The 15,562-nt window shown below is 43.8% G+C and overlaps 2 protein-coding genes across 14 annotated transcripts in view; one reads left to right on the top strand and one right to left on the bottom strand.

The window, feature by feature from the left end:
* The window catches only part of OST4 (oligosaccharyltransferase complex subunit 4, non-catalytic), a 223,238-nt gene that overhangs the window by 117,480 nt on the left and 90,196 nt on the right, over positions 1-15,562 (top strand). The window lies entirely within an intron of this gene.
* DTNB (dystrobrevin beta) overlaps positions 1-15,562 on the bottom strand; it is a 188,207-nt gene that overhangs the window by 87,810 nt on the left and 84,835 nt on the right. For all 13 annotated transcript variants that reach the window (XR_008208815.1, XR_008208844.1, XR_008208843.1 and 10 more), the window contains 3 exons: positions 6,169-6,254; positions 4,702-4,815; positions 434-530 (listed from right to left, as the gene is read on the bottom strand). Coding sequence is in view for 9 of the 13 variants with exons in the window: in XM_052692300.1 (XP_052548260.1) it covers positions 434-530; positions 4,702-4,815; positions 6,169-6,254 (297 nt within the window). In the remaining 4 variants the exon portion in view is untranslated. The remainder of the gene's footprint in view (positions 1-433; positions 531-4,701; positions 4,816-6,168; positions 6,255-15,562) is intronic.

Raw genomic sequence — 15,562 nt, 5'->3', positions numbered from 1 at the left:
GAACACCACCGAGTGATGAAACAGAGAGACCCAACCAACACTGGGTTGGTGCACTACTGCTTTGTGAAACACACTGCCATGCTTTGCCAAGAGGAGCTGCTATACAGCTGCTCTGTATATAATGTATTTTCCAATTACGCTCAGGAGAATGGAAACGTCACCCACAACACCGTGCAGATTGTTACCAAATCTAACACTTCTCCAAAGCCTTCCAATGCTCTTGGCATTTTAACCCCAAAAGCAGCATATGAATCTGAAATATCACTGACCATCTGCACCCATGTGCGGAGCCCACAACGAAACGACTTTTTGCAAACTCCTTCTATTCCTGATAAAGGTTTTATAAAGGTAAGACAGCAGTGCAGGAGTGTCAGAACAGGGAACTCCAGACTGTGCAGAGGACGCACTGCATTTCCGACTCCCAGTGCCTTACTTTGAGTAGCTTCATCAGCCCTTCGAGCTGCACCATCAGTTCCCTTCTGCTTTCCTGAAGCGCAGACATCCTCTGTTCCAGCTCATCCTTTCTCTGCCTGTTCAGGTGACGGGAGAGAATTCAGGAAAGAAACTGAGTATTTAGAAATTCAGGAAATTCACAGATAAAATCTCTTCTTTTTGTCACTCCCTCCTGCTTTCAGTTCATAAAAATACAGCAAAACACCGTACAACGGCCACAAATCCTATCCATAACAGTCTCTCCACTTATACTCTACAAATCTACAGTTAGCATCTTGGTTGTAGGAAGCCTTTTTATTTATTTTGTGTTTGCACATTTGGATTTTGTGTTGAGGGACATGGTTTAGTGAGTACTATTGGTGATAGGTGGATGGTTGGACTGGACGATCTTGAAGGTCTTTTCCAACCTTGGTGATTCTGTGATATTTTTTTCTTTTCAGAGGGCTGTATTTTGAGAAAAAAAGCCAACTTCCTTTTCAGAACACTCCTCACATCAGAGCCAGGCGTCCTGCAGAGCCTTCAGAATGAGCTATGGGAGGAAAGAAAGAAAGGAAAAGAGCAGAGAAGAGCAGAAAAGGCTGCAGATGTTTGGATCTATCACCTCTCTGGATGGAGGCTCGGCAGAGCTATTTCTGCCCAGCAGTGTCACATGCAGAGCCCAAAACCCACGGAGAAGAATAGGAGGCAATAAGTGTCTTTCCCTTTCCTTGGCATCAAAAAACCGCTGCACTTCTGCAGATGCCTATCTGGGGGAGATGTAAGGAAACGTGGCCATATGGTTCTGCTTTATACATAAAAAAATAGGGGCTAATATAAAGGGAAATTCAAAGACAAACTGTCAACACGTGTCAGAAGTTCATTCTCTGATACGATTTAAGAAATGCCGGACCCCACAAATCACAGCCATAGGTATTAATAAATAACAGTAAGGAAAAACAGATGGGCACGGCTTCTCCGTTCACTCACAGTTATTTTTGTGAGTACCATAACGTCTCACTCCAGAGTTAAAGGCACCACGTACTGCAGACCGAATGTTTGGATGGTGTCTGCGTTCTTCCACACTGTGCAATGGATACAGCACTCTGGGAATTCCAATAAACCAATCAGACATCAGAATCTGGAACTCAGACTGCATCAATCCAGTGAGTGCAGCAAGCTTTTGTTATGGTGGCTGTGTCATACAGCAAGCACTCACCCCAGCCAGAAAACTGTTCAGGTCACTTTATAGAATTCTTTCTGTACTGGTTCTTAAAAATACAGAAAACTATGAAGTATTTGCTATTTTAGGCATTTTGAAGATGTGTATTTTGGAGAACGTGGTTACTAAATGCCCACACCTGTCACAAAAAGAAGGCAATAAGGAGATGGCAGAATACCCCAAGTTGGAGGGGCCCCATAAGGATCATTGAGTCCAACTGTGCTGTGATGGTACATGCATCGTCACCTGGAATATGAGCCCCTGATGGAGCTGTGGGTGTCCCTGTTCTCTGCAGGAGAGTGGGTGCAAAGGGCCTTTAAAGGTCCTTTCCAACTCAAGCCATTCTATGACTCCACAAATACTGTAAAAATCAACATATTGAATATGTACGGCTCTCTCAATGCAGCTGTTAATTAAGAATCAACACCCATGTGTCCATCTGACTTCAGCTGACATTATCTGTTTTCTTTTTCGATGGCTTTTGCTGAAGAAAGAAGAGGAACTGCTTATCAATGACAAAAGACGTTCAGTGATATAAAACAAAAATGACAGCCCTCAGAGACATAAATGGAGAGATGCAGTCTGAGGCTCATGCCTGGAACAAACTGGTCATGGCACCTGTGTATAAATCAGCATCCTGAGCATTCGTAAGCAGAAGAAACAAAGAACATCAGGGCACTCATCCAAGGTTACATTTGCCAACAATGTGGTAGAGCTGACTCATGCCTACGGGCTGTGCTGTCTGCAGATTCTTCAACCTGGGACAAGCTGATTTTCCACAGATTAACGTTTTTGTGCTTTTGTAGCCTAAATTCTACACAGCAATTGAGATAATTTGGTAACGCGTGCTTCGATGAAATCAGGGGCAAAGTCAGCCCAGAAAAGGAGACATAAGGTTTGGAAACAGCACCGGGCATGGGAAGGTCAGAAATAACACACAGACTTTTAGTCCTCTGAGCACAGACAGAGCACAGACACCAACTAGAAATCACATTAAGGTATCAAGGGAAATAGTATCTCCTTCATCTCTAAAAGGGTAAATATGGGCACAGAAGGACATGGGCAGTGGGCATGGTGGGAAGGGTTGGGGTTGGACTTGGTGATCTTAGAGGTTTTTTCCCACATTAATGATTCCATTATTCTAAAATAAAAACTTGAGTGTCTGACACGGATGCTTCAGCCATCAGGGAGGGCCTGGCAGGAGCACAACAGGGAAAAAATTCTTAAACCATGTGATGCAGAAGGCCAGACTGAAAATCAGGATGGCTCTTGGCCGTTTGTGTATGCATTTTTCTGTGCAGTCACCCTTCTGTCCTTTAGTGTATCTCCTACGCGACGATTGCGTTCATGAATTTGAAAGCCAGAAGTGGCTGCAATGACCATTCAGGTTTTTCTGCTAACAAAACACAACTCAAATTCCTCCCAGTTAGCTTTATTTTTGAAGAACACCTACAGAAAAACTCACTGCTCTTGTGATTATTGCCTCACTTCAGAAAACACGTGCTTTTATTGTGGTCTGAATGTGCCTTGTTTCTTGTTTAAGCTCTTGGTTCTTATTGCATCTTTCTCTGCTGGAGCAAACACACACCAAGCTGCCTCACAGTATCCCTTTCTGCAGCTCTTGCTTAATGTCTGTTGACATCTTCTGCATCCTCTCCAGTTCTTAAACATTTAAAAAATATGTACATACCTACATGAAGCACATGAAGCTGAAAAATATCTGTGCTGCTGTCATTAGGTAAGAGAATGAAAACATCAGCAAGATGTGAGATATCAGCAAGATATGAGATGTGAAAAGTACTAAAATATAGCAGGATCTGTATGAAAAACTAAGAAAAGAAGCTGAAATATTTATGTTTGCCAGCAAAGGACTTGAGTATACCATGCAGAAACTGTCTTGCAGGCTCCATGCCAAAAGCGTTACACTTTATGGAAAACCTACAATTGTGCCACTTCATAAATGGACAGAAAAAAAAACCCCAAAAAACAGCAAATAGAATACAGCGTAGTTTTCAAAGAGCTGTTGCTGCCAAGAGCTTGGATTTTAGAACCTACTTTAGATTACGAACACAATTTTTGAAGGTTCGGCTCTGAATTAACTTGTAGCAGAAGATGAAATAAAATACAGCTAGAGAACACCCTTGTGACTACCCAAACTATGAAACACTTTATTCTATAAATACCGTCAATTTCTCCCTGTCACTTAAAAATGTGAACTTAAAGAAGCTTAGAAGATTGTTCACCAACTGTGGGTGTATGTCTGAATATTTGTAGGCAGGAACTTTCAGAGTTTCACTGATTAATCTCGCATTCATCTTCAACTCGACCCTTTTGAGCAGCACATAATAAGCTGTTAATACCATTTTTCTTCTCAGTTATTCTTCTTTGTAAACAGTTTTCTGAACTGTACAAAGAGAACCTGTGTTCAGAGACATTTCCATTTCCTTATAAATCCATTTCTAAAAGGGAAAATCGCAATACGCTGTCACTCGTTGGAACTCAGCAGCTCAATGCAAAGCTTTGAGGTTACTAAAATCATGCTGATATTATGGAATCACAGAATCAGAGAATCAGAGAATCACAGAATCACCAAGGTTGGAAAAGACCTAAAAGATCACCCAGTCCCACCGTTCACCTATTCCCAATAGCTCCCACTAAACCATGTCCCTCAACACAACATCCAGCCCTTCCTTGAACACCCCCAGGCTCGGTGACTCCACCACCTCCCTGGGCATCCATTCCAGTGCCTGACCACCCTTTCTGAAAAGTAATACTTCCTCATGTCCAGCCTGAATCTCCCCTGCCGTAGCTTGAAATCATTCAGGTCGGTCAAAGACCTCCAAGATCCCCAAGCCCAACCCACCCCCACGCTGCCCACTGCCCACGTCCCTCAGTGCCACATCCCCACATCTCTTGAATGCTTGTGCTGACGATGACTCCGCCACCCGCCTTCTGACGCCCTGATACGAGTCAGCAATCTGTGCCACCACCTGTGCCACAGAGCAGACCAGTCAGCCAAGTGCACACCACCTTGCAGCCATTTCTATTACCGCAGGAGCCGAAGCTCAGCCAGTAGCGTTGGGTTCTGCTGGGCTTTCTCTGGCGTGGGCTGTGAGGCTTGCTCGTGCTCCAGTCTCAGACGCTGGATTTCCTGCAGTATCTCTCTAGACAAATGAAAAGGGAAGATTACAGGGGAAGAGTGACCCTCTACACAGCTCTTAAAACACTGCTATAGCCCTTCAAGCACTCTTGCCATCACTCTTCAGTCTAAGCACAGCAATTTTGTTCGTGTATGACTGGCACAGATCTGAATCCAGGACAGGTACATTAGAACAGTCTTATGAATTGCTGTAATGCATATTGAAAATTTACTACTTAAGTTATAAGAAGTAGGAAATTGCTTGTGTGCTGTACGCTGGCAATGACTCTTCAAAACCCTTCAAGTTGAATGGCTGTAAGAGGCAGCCAAGCTGCTCTCCTTACACAGCACCTTAACATCACTGATTGAGATCTCCCTTATCAGGGATCTTGGTGAATAATTTCAAATACCTGCAGGCTCTCTTGAAAGTACAGCATTTGCTTTTTACCAACCCTCCGGGACCAGGACTCCTCTAAATGAACCCTTTTACATTCACTGGCAGCTCCCAAGACCGTGGACAGGGTCGTCTGATCACAGCTATGAGGCCAACATGGCACTGGGACCCAACACAGTCTGCAGCTGCTGAGCAGCTTGCTTTTTAGAACAGTACCCTTTTGGTTTCTCTCAGGCAGAGAAACATGAACCCAAAATAGGGGTGTTGAAGAAGCAAGGAAGAGCAAATGCAGTATTACAGTAAAAATAGGGTTATCTCTTCTTAATGATCCCTCTGGAACAAGAGGAGGAAACCACCTACGGCCCATCTCCTTTTTTTCCAGGCTTCCTAATTTTCTCAGATCATGGAGTCATTCAGGTTGGAAAAGACCTCTCAGATCCACAAGTCCAACTCCAAGCCACCCCACCATGCCCACTGCCCACATCCCTCAGTGCCACATGTCCGCATCTCAAACACAGGGATGGTGACTACACCACTTCCCTGGGCAGCCTGTCCTGGATTCTCCTGTCTTCCAGGGAAAACAAAATACATAAAACAAATCCTCATTCCTCTCAAGTTATATGCATCCACGCTACCTGCTCCACCACTGGAGCATAACCTGGTTGGTTATCCTGCTGCCACATCAAGTTATCCAGCCATGGGGTTTGCTGGGCTGGAGTGCAGCAATACAGAGCTTCTGGTAATCAGTACTGATGAGTTTAAGGGGATTATTTAAGATCAGTTCAGAAGAACAACTTGCTTCCCAGGGAATAAAGGCACTGCAGCTGCATCAGCATTGAGCTCACTGGTTAATGAGGCAGCTGCGCCTTCCAACAAAAGATGTAGGAAAACAATCTGGTTGATAAAATACAAAAGGTTAAACACTACAAAGCAAAAACCCAAATGCTGTTTCTAAAACACCACCAATCAAAGCTTGGTTTTTACCTGTTTTTGTTTTCCAGCTCTGCTATCAGCTGCCTTTGCTGTTTGTTGGCATCGAAGTTGAAACCCAGGTCTGTGGGTGGGCGAGGCTGGTGGATGGAGAACAAAGGCAAATCAGCCACAGCACTCGTTACCTGCTAACCACATATGACACTGTTTGGATCCAGTCCCATATTTTCTGACTGACACAGTGCAATACCAACAGCCCTGATGCAAAACTATGCTGGGAAGGAACATTTGACCATGGTGCTTTTGGTGCTTTCCTTAGGTTCCACTTCTCCCCTTCTTTCAATTCATCATCTCAGAGGTGATACTGCGGTTAAATTAAGTCTTTCAGCGCCTTTATCTTTAGTGAATTCTCTAGCTTCACTGTCTCTGTATGCTCAGCACACTTTTCACCAGCAGCTATCACCACCACTGAGAAAAGTACTGGGCATTTAAAGAGGAATCTGTGGTTTCTGGGAGAACCTACTGGCAGATGGCTGTGAGATGAAGAAGCCAGATGCTCTGAATCCCAGAATCATTCAAGTTGGAAAAGATCTCTGAGAACACCAAATTCAACCCTAACCCATCCCCACCATGCCCACTGACCCCTGCCCCTCAGTGCCACATCCCTATGGTTCTTGAACACCTGCTTAGGTGGTCTCATATGACTCAAAGCTGTCCTGGTCATCACACACAAAAGATTCTCACTGGGAGAACTTGGAGATGGCTTCCATGACTGTAAATACACAGCAGATGGACGGAAGAGATGGGTATCAACCTCTGCTCCTGGGGAATGAATGGGAGGAGAGTGATTGAACCAGGACAAAAGGGAGAGACGCTCCTCAAACAGTTTCAAAGCTGATGCCCATGGTCTCTTCATCTCCTCCTGCCATCAAGACAAGCATAGGTCTGCTCCTTTTGCAGCCTCTTGGCCTTCCCCTGAAGCACTTGGCTCTGCTGCAAACTAGGAGGCTGCCTATAATCAAACAATTCCATCCTCAACCTCTTTCTTCAGGAATCCTGTACGAAGCTTGAAATCATCTTCATGACCTGAAGTGCTCAAGTCCTCAGGAGAAAAGTCAGCACTGCAGAGGAACTAAGCCCATGCTGCTCACTTCATCATCGGATGTTGAAAAGTCATTTGGAAACCTCACAGTGGATATTTTGCTTTCTTGTTTTCCTCAATGCTTTCCTAGGGTCAATTCAAAGTTTAAAGGTAACTCTAAAGTGCAGAGCTGTTGAGATTCAAAAGGACCTTCTGAGAGGGAATCATAGATTCATAGAATTGTTAAAGTTGGAAGGGAACTCTAAGATCATCAAACCCAACCCTTAACTTGTTACCATTCCCACTAAATCTAAGTATCCCACTCGCTAGTTTTATGTTTTTATTGCTGAGACAGTTAATGTAGAGTTTGTAAGAATAAATCATGTTAAAGTTACTTTCCTTACACCGTGACAATCAAATCCTATCTATAGGAGAGAAACCATTAACATCCTGCACTCTCACTTCAATGCTGCTGACATTCTCTTTACTCTTGAATTCCATACAGCGGTTGCTTCAGATCTGCAGACTGTACCTCACTGTGACAAGCAGACAGTACTCTTGAGGACAAGACTAAAATACCAAATTATGTGAGAAATTCTAGAAATGGTTGGAAAAAAACAGGCTGCATTCTATTAAGTAGAGAGCAACTGAGCAACTGCTCGTATTTACTTTAATCATGTCAACTGCATTGACACCTGAAGGCAGCAGTTTTGCAAAAAAAGGACCTGCAAATACGAGTGGTTTGCAAACCAGACAGAGTCAGTAATGTCACATTTTTGCAGAGCCACAGAGTCCTGAGAGAATTGGCTGATGTAGTCACCAAGCCACTCTCAACAATATCTGAAAAGTCACAGCAGTCGGGTAAAGCCCCTGGTGACTGGAGAAAAGGCAACGTCACATCCATGTCTAAGACAGGTAGAAAGGGTGATGCAGGGAACTACTGAACTGCCAGCCTCACCTCTGTGCTAGGCCAGATAATGGAGCAGATGCTTCTGGAGCTGTGCTAAGGCACATGGAAGACAGGGAGTTGCTACAGGAGAATCAGCATGCCTTCACCGAGGGAAAGTCCTGGTTGACCAACCTATAGTGGCCTCTTATGATGGTGTCACTGCGCCAGTGGAAAAGGAAAGAGCTGCTGACATCATCTGTCTGGACTTCAGTGAGACCTTCGACACGGTACCCCACAGCATCCTACTCTCCAAATTAGGAAGATGTGGATTTGATGGGTAGACTGTTCAATGGATGAGGAACTGGCTGTGAGATCGTTCCCAGAGAACAGCATTCAACGGCTCCATGCCCAGATAGAGATGAGTGATGAGTGGTGCCCCTCGGGGGTCAGTACTGGGACTGGTGCTCTTTGATGTCCTCATCAATGACATCAACAGTGGGATTTTGTGCATCCTCAGCAGTTTACGGATGACACCAAGCTGTGGGGTGCAGCTGACAAACCCAAGGGACAGGATGCTATACAGAGAGACCTACACAGGCTGAACAGTTTGCCCAGGAAGACCTCATGAGGTTCAACAAAACCAAATACAAGGTCTGCGCTGGTCATGACAACCCCCACTATCACTACTTTTGGGGGGCAAAAGGATTAAGCACAGCACTGGATCGGGTTGCTCAGAGATGTGGCAGATGCCCCACCATCAGAGACAATCGAAGACAATATGCAAGGTCTGAAAGACAGAAGAGAATAAACGAATAAGAGGAGACAACATAAAAAATCTGAAATACACAATGCTTACTGCCAAGAGAAAGCCATATATTATTCTTGATGTCCCCTGAGGCAAGAGAATGCAAACCAAGCAAGGAATAATTAAGTTAGGATTCAGGAAAATCGTTTTATCAGTAGATGAATTTTACAGATTGGCACAAATTGCCTCAATGTTCTCTATCTGGAATGGACTTCAATGCGTTGTGGTTTTTTTTTTAAGTTACATGGCTAAATGTCTGCCCAGAGCTGAACTGACCTACAGATGGAGCATACCTGTTACTCCAAAACAGAGCGGCGCTGTAAACAGGAATGCCTCAGAACATTTTTTCCCTAAAAATAAGTCAATCTTCCTCTGCAACCCTCTCAGATATCCTATCACTCATCCTTCTATCGAATCTAAAGAGATAAGACTATTTTCTCTATTTTCAGGCTTGTGAACTTGATGGATGCAGTTTGAATAAACAGCTTCCTATCCCTCCTGTTTTGATTCATTTCTAACTTTATCCTTTCAAGCCAGAAAATCCTGACTCCCAGACACTTTTCTGCTCCCATCACTTCTCAGGCTCTTTGATGAGGCTTTCTCTTCACCTTTCCTTTTTTCTCCTTTATCATTCTTGTTACCGCTCCTCTTTCAAATTGATTTATAAACCTCCAAAAACCTGTGCAGCAAACCATATTACTTCACAGAAACTGAAGAAATCCCTGACTATCACAACATCATTAACCAGGAACTAATTAAAGCCATGATCTTTGATTTATTTTTCCCCATTTCTTTCTATGGTGGGAAGTAGCATTTGTGTTCAGGTTGCATTTCTGGGTCACTTTTCCAGCAGTAGCTCAAGAATTGAAAATATCTGAAATGAAAATGTCTTATCAGTTACTCTGCTTGCAGGATGAGTAGTCTGAATCTTTCCTTGAGTCATTCCTTCCTTGAGTCATCATTGATCAATAATCCTCCAAATTGTCTTACAACCTACTCGAGACTTGCAACTATCTCCTCTGTAACAGGCAAGCATCCTGCTGCTGCAGCCCGTAAAGAAAAATACAGTGTCATAAGGAAGGGAGTGAACAGCTTAATGAAGCTTGGCTCAACTTCTGCAGCAATCCCAGGATGCTGACACTCTTCTGAAAGCAGCAGACAGCACAGGGAGAGAAAGCTTTCTAATTAGTAGGAGATCATTTGAAAGTATGAGATATCATAGAATCACAAAATCTGTAAGGTTGGAAAAGGTTTGATCTGTAGGATCACCAAGTCCAACCTTCAAGCTATCCCCAGCATGCCCACCCACTCGCAGTATCATGGAATCACCAAGGTTGGAAAAGACCTCCAAGATCATCAAGACCAATTGCTGACCCGCACCACCATGGCCACCCCCATCCAAAGGTGCAGATACCCGTTTGGATTTCATTCTGGACAGCTTTCTCCAGTGAGTGAATTTCTACAGAGCACAGGAAAGGAAACTTGTCCTTTGTGGCTTTCCTTGTCGGTGAGGAGTGAAAATCCCACAAAGATGATAACCCCAACTATTAGGGCATAGAAGCCCCGTTGGACATGGCTCACCACTTCTGAACACAGGATGCGAAGGCAACAATACAGCATGGCAGATCCATGCAGAAACAATCTGCAGAGTTCCTTCAGAGTAAGAGGACTCAGAAGTACGGTGGGGCTTGAAAAGTAAAAAGTCTTTTGATACACTGAATCATAACACAGGTCTCCTGTTTCATACCAAACAGTGGCAAGACCAAAGCCAAAGCTTTTCAAGCTGAAGACTGCTATTTTTAAAAGGAAAATGTTCAACAAAAAAAAGTTTCAAAGCTATGCAAACTCTCTAATGTGGCTGGAAGTACAATTGCCATTATTTTCTGCTTTTCTGGTGCTCAGTATGAATGCTGAAACCTTGAAAGTTCTGAGATCACCCAAATGGTAAGCTCTATCCTCTCCCAGAAATGAAATCTATAAGAAGATGGATATAAAATCTACTCCGAATCCTTCATATCACGTACAGGAACAGTGAAACCTCCCAGTACTGCGCTTCAGTTTTTCTATGGCAGGGCATTAAGCTTGAGAGATGCCACGCCAGATCTCTAAGCTGGACTGGGATTCACCATAAGGAACTACAGTATACTTTTTTGGGTGTAAGCAGAGGATTTAATTACACTTTTTAATCAAGTTCCAAAAAAAGGCAGTTTGGTGAGCAGTTGCACTCCTCCATCAGCTGGATGTGGAAGAACCTGTCAAAACCCACGAAAGCTTCCCGTGGGCATCAGCTTCCCGTTTCCCTGCTGTAAAGACTGCACTGTTTGATGGAACACTGGAGCAGTATTTCAGCTCTTCACCACTGCAGTCTCACAGTGTTTTTTATAATCAAGGCAGAGAAGAAGAAACAACAAAAAAATTGTTCATGTGATTCCTGTGCGCAGAAGATCCAAGAATGAAGCTGCAGATCTAACCTGAAAAGATGTGTGACAGCAAATCTGATTTACTTGCTCGTTACTTATTTAAAAAAACATGTACGAAATATTACCTAATGCCTGAAAAAAGAAGAATTAGTTAAGGAGAATATTACAAACGTTATTTAGGTTGTAGGTACAGGAGCTTTAATGAGATGAGATGATGACAGGCTTTCAGCAGCGCTTAATGTTGAGAGAAGAAGGCAACCACACACTGTTTTCAAAAAAGAGCAGCGTGGGCAAGAACCTAATTATTGCTAACTCATCCACATAACTCAACCTAGTTAGCCACTCATCCATAATTGAGTATTTTCTCCTACTTATTAGGAGCTCGTGCTTTTCTCTGTAGCGAGGTCAGCAGAGCCCTGCCAGGAGCATGCTGGTGATCCCCAAGAAGCATCGAGCCCAACTGTGTCCTCATACAGCGCCATCCAAACCCAAACTCTATGTCTAAGAGTGAAGTCCCAATGCTCCCTGAGCTCCGGCAGCACGGGGCCGTGCCCACTGTCCTGGCAGCTGTTCCATGTCCACCATCCTCTGGGAAAAAGTCTTTCCCCAACTCCCTCTTGACCTTGGAAGATTTATGTGAAGTTTGTTGTTCTTCCTGTTGATTTCTTCACTTTATTCCCCTTGTCACCTTCTGCCTTTCTCCCTTTTGCTTTCCACCTTCTCAGTCTACCTCTAACGCACAGCGCTCTGCTTGACTGAACTGGAAAGCCCAAGTGTAGCCTTGAGCAACTTGAACTCAGTAAAAAGGAATCTGTCCTCTGAAGACTGGCTTGAAGAAAACAAGAGCAACCCAGTCAAAGCTTCTTCTGAGTGAACACAGACTGGACTGATGCCTACCGGGGTGTAATTGCACTGGTTGCGTGCCATGAGCCTCCGCTGCACTAGTAAGTAAATTACATGTATCGGGTGACAGATGATGCATTCTCCTTTATTCTCCTCTCTGCCCATTCATTTTTCTTCTCTAAGAAGAAACAGACTTGGATTTCAAGAATTAACTCTGAGATCCGCCTCAAATTATTTTGGCCCAGTAAGACTTCAAGCAAAAACGGTTCCCCTAAAAAACATTAATGGAATGTATTTGTATTCATATTACAAGTGACATTTATTATAGTAACTAGCCTGCAGAAGGCAGCTTTAACATTTTATCTAATTTGAGAAAAAGCAGAAGCTGATGGACTGGGTCAGATCCATCACCACGTTGTCCACTGTACAATTTCCAGAAGCGATCACTGTCAGCCACTTCAAAGAGGAGAATAAGCAACCGTGCCTCAGGCTGTTGCAGCATGAACAGCCTCTGCATCTGGAGCCCTCTTAATTTCCAGCAGCCAATGCGAAAAAATAAGGAGTATTATGTCAGAGAAGTAGGGCTGGAGAGGACATCAAGGAATACTTTTGTTCACATCAGCGTATCGCCAGTATTTCCAGCAGAACCAAGACTGGTCCGTCTTGACGGCACTTTGGTCCCACTCCCTACTTTCATTAAGATTCACATTCACACAGAAATTCAGGCGAGGAAGGATCTCCGAAGGTTTCTAGTCCAATTCATGGCATGTTGCTGTAGACCTCTTCCAGATGAGCTCTAAGAATCTCCAAGGATAAGATTCCACTTCTCCAATGCACAGCCTCTTCCAGGATCTGACCATCATTGTGGTGAAATGCTTTTCTTAAATACATCATTAGAATTTCCTTCTAGCAACTTCTGCCTCTTGCTTTTTGTCATGACCAATGATCATGTTTCTTTCACTGGATCACTGAATGGGTGCTGGATTGGTGCTGTCCTCTGACTACCCTGGCGCAGTTATCTGCTATAGAGAACATTTTACATTCAGCAGTAAAGACTGACACAAACAACTCTTTGCTTTGGTCTTACCATCCCTGACTACTCTGAAATATCTTGATCTTCAAAGAGCCCTGCTGACTGGTTAGTATCCAACCTTTGATGGTACTGAAAATCTTTTTGCTATGGATTTCAGACACCTTTGGATTGTGCTCTTCCAGTTCCCCTCCTGTCTCTGATAAGTTTCTGGTTAACATTTAACCAGCCACGTTTATGGGCTTCTTGTTCTTTTCATCTGGGCAAGTTCTCCATTTCCTGAATGCCAACCTTAGGACATCCCCCTAGCTTTCTTATTAACCCAGAAAAAGAACTGCTTATACGGTTCTGTTTTCTTTTTGCTGCTTCTCTGGGCTTCTACTAGAGCATTCTGAATGGCTTTCACACATCTGATAGGTTTCCTGTTTTTCAGACTGCTCATTTCAGGGTTTTATTCTGATTGTTTCATTTTTACATAGCTCTCCTTGTTGAAACTGAGCATCTGCATCCTGGATTTACTTGGTGAGCTCCCTCCTGCTGCTAAACCCACACGTGTGATGGTTGCTCCTACTGACCAGCGGACGCTGCCAACACCACATGAGCTCATCCTGGTGCACCACTCAGCAACAAATCCCAGAGAGATTCTTTTTGTAGACTATAAAACAAGTTGTTCACGGAAATGCCATTTATTGCACCCAAATGAGCTTTTGCCTTTCCCTCTGAAAAGGCTCTGATTTAGCCTCTATGTGGGTAGCTGAAACCTCCCACTGTTACTTACCTGTCCTACATTATTATAATGTAATCAGGGGTCAGAACTTCTTTTTTGTCACTAAGAATCTGCAGTTTCAGCTCACAAGGATTCTGCAGCTCTTCTCTTTTTCTGTGATACTTTTGAGCTGTCACACTGCTTCTTTCCCCTGCGTATAACATCAGTCCCTTGCCTGCGTGTCCTACTGGATCATGCCTGTAAAGCTGGCAGCTGTAAAATCAATGAATGGCTGTCGGACTGGGGTTGTCGTTATTTCCCAGCCTCTTAGTTGCTCCCATCTCTTTTCTTTGATGTTATAAAAAGAATCTTAAAAGAAAAGAGTGCGGATGGAAAATCTCAGCCATTCCATGTCCCACACCATGAACCTTCCCCAGGATGCTCCTCCAGGGAGATCTCCCTTTGCCAAGAAATGATCAGAAGCTGCCATGATGCAGAGAGCATTTGAAAGAAGACCTAAAAATCTGATTTCTTCAAGTAATTCAAAGTATGTCCCTTCTGGCTGTTTAGTAGTTTTTGGCTGTGAACAAAACACTGGACTCAGTAAAGAACGTTAAGTTCCTTGCTATTAAGCTCTGGGCACAAAGGAAACACCATACAATTATTCTTACATTCTTCTTTCACCTCCAGACTTCAGTCCCCAGCAGTGCTTTGTCATCACTCTACTAGATAACGTAGGGAATGACAGAATGGATTGATGGAATGATGGAAAGAAGGAGCAGTTTTTCAAAGGACTTTGAAAAGTCTCCATAAGCTCTAAATGTTGTTTCCTTTACATCCAAAGAAGCCGCCTCATTTTTGATCTACGAAGTACACACAAACAGGTTGAGGTGATCTACAAATTTTTAAATGGTTGTGATCTTTCAGACCCATATTGCCACACTTTTCATTAGTATGACCAAAAAAAAAAAGTAAGAATTCTTCCACCATTGGCCAGAGTGAGAGCAATTCATCACAAATTTCCAGCAATACGTAATGAAATGATGAAGAAGATACTGACTTAGCATACTTATAAACATACAAATGCTTCCCTTCCTTTCTTTCAGGCTCTTTCTCTATGCATAAACATGACATTTGCTCCACAATTTCTTTTCCTTGGGTACCTGCATACTTCTTCCTTCTGCAGACAGGGAGGACTGTCTTGTGCACTCTCTCATCTCCCTTGACCTGTCTCGTGGTGGTCAACCAGGTCAACCATAAGGTCCACCACTGATCAGCCATGGTCAACTGCTGGTCAACTCTTGGTCAACCAGGACCCCGAGGTCCTTTTCTGCAGAGCTCCTCTTCAGCAGCTCAGCCCCTAACCTGTACTGATGCATGTGGTTATTCCTCCCCAGGTGCAGGACTTGACCCTTGCCCTTGTTGAACCTCATCAAGCTCCTCTCTGCCCAACTCTCAGCCTGTTTATCTCTCACTGGATGGCAGCACAGCCTTCTGGTGTGTCAGCCACTCCTCCCAGCTTTGAATCATTAGCAAACTCACTAAGGGTACATTCCACCCCTTCATTCAGTTCACTGATGAAGACTTTGAACAAGCTACTAATTAAGCTCTGACAAACACCTCCTGCACTGCACACCAAGCAAAACAGAGAACACAGAGAGTGGTGCTGGCGCG

The sequence above is a fragment of the Tympanuchus pallidicinctus genome, unplaced genomic scaffold, assembly GCF_026119805.1.
Source record: "Tympanuchus pallidicinctus isolate F22 unplaced genomic scaffold, pur_lepc_1.0 scaffold1, whole genome shotgun sequence".
In the NCBI taxonomy this organism is placed as follows: Eukaryota; Metazoa; Chordata; class Aves; order Galliformes; family Phasianidae; genus Tympanuchus; species Tympanuchus pallidicinctus.
Note: the sequence above shows the minus strand (reverse complement) of the source record. Positions and strands in the feature narration are given on the sequence as shown.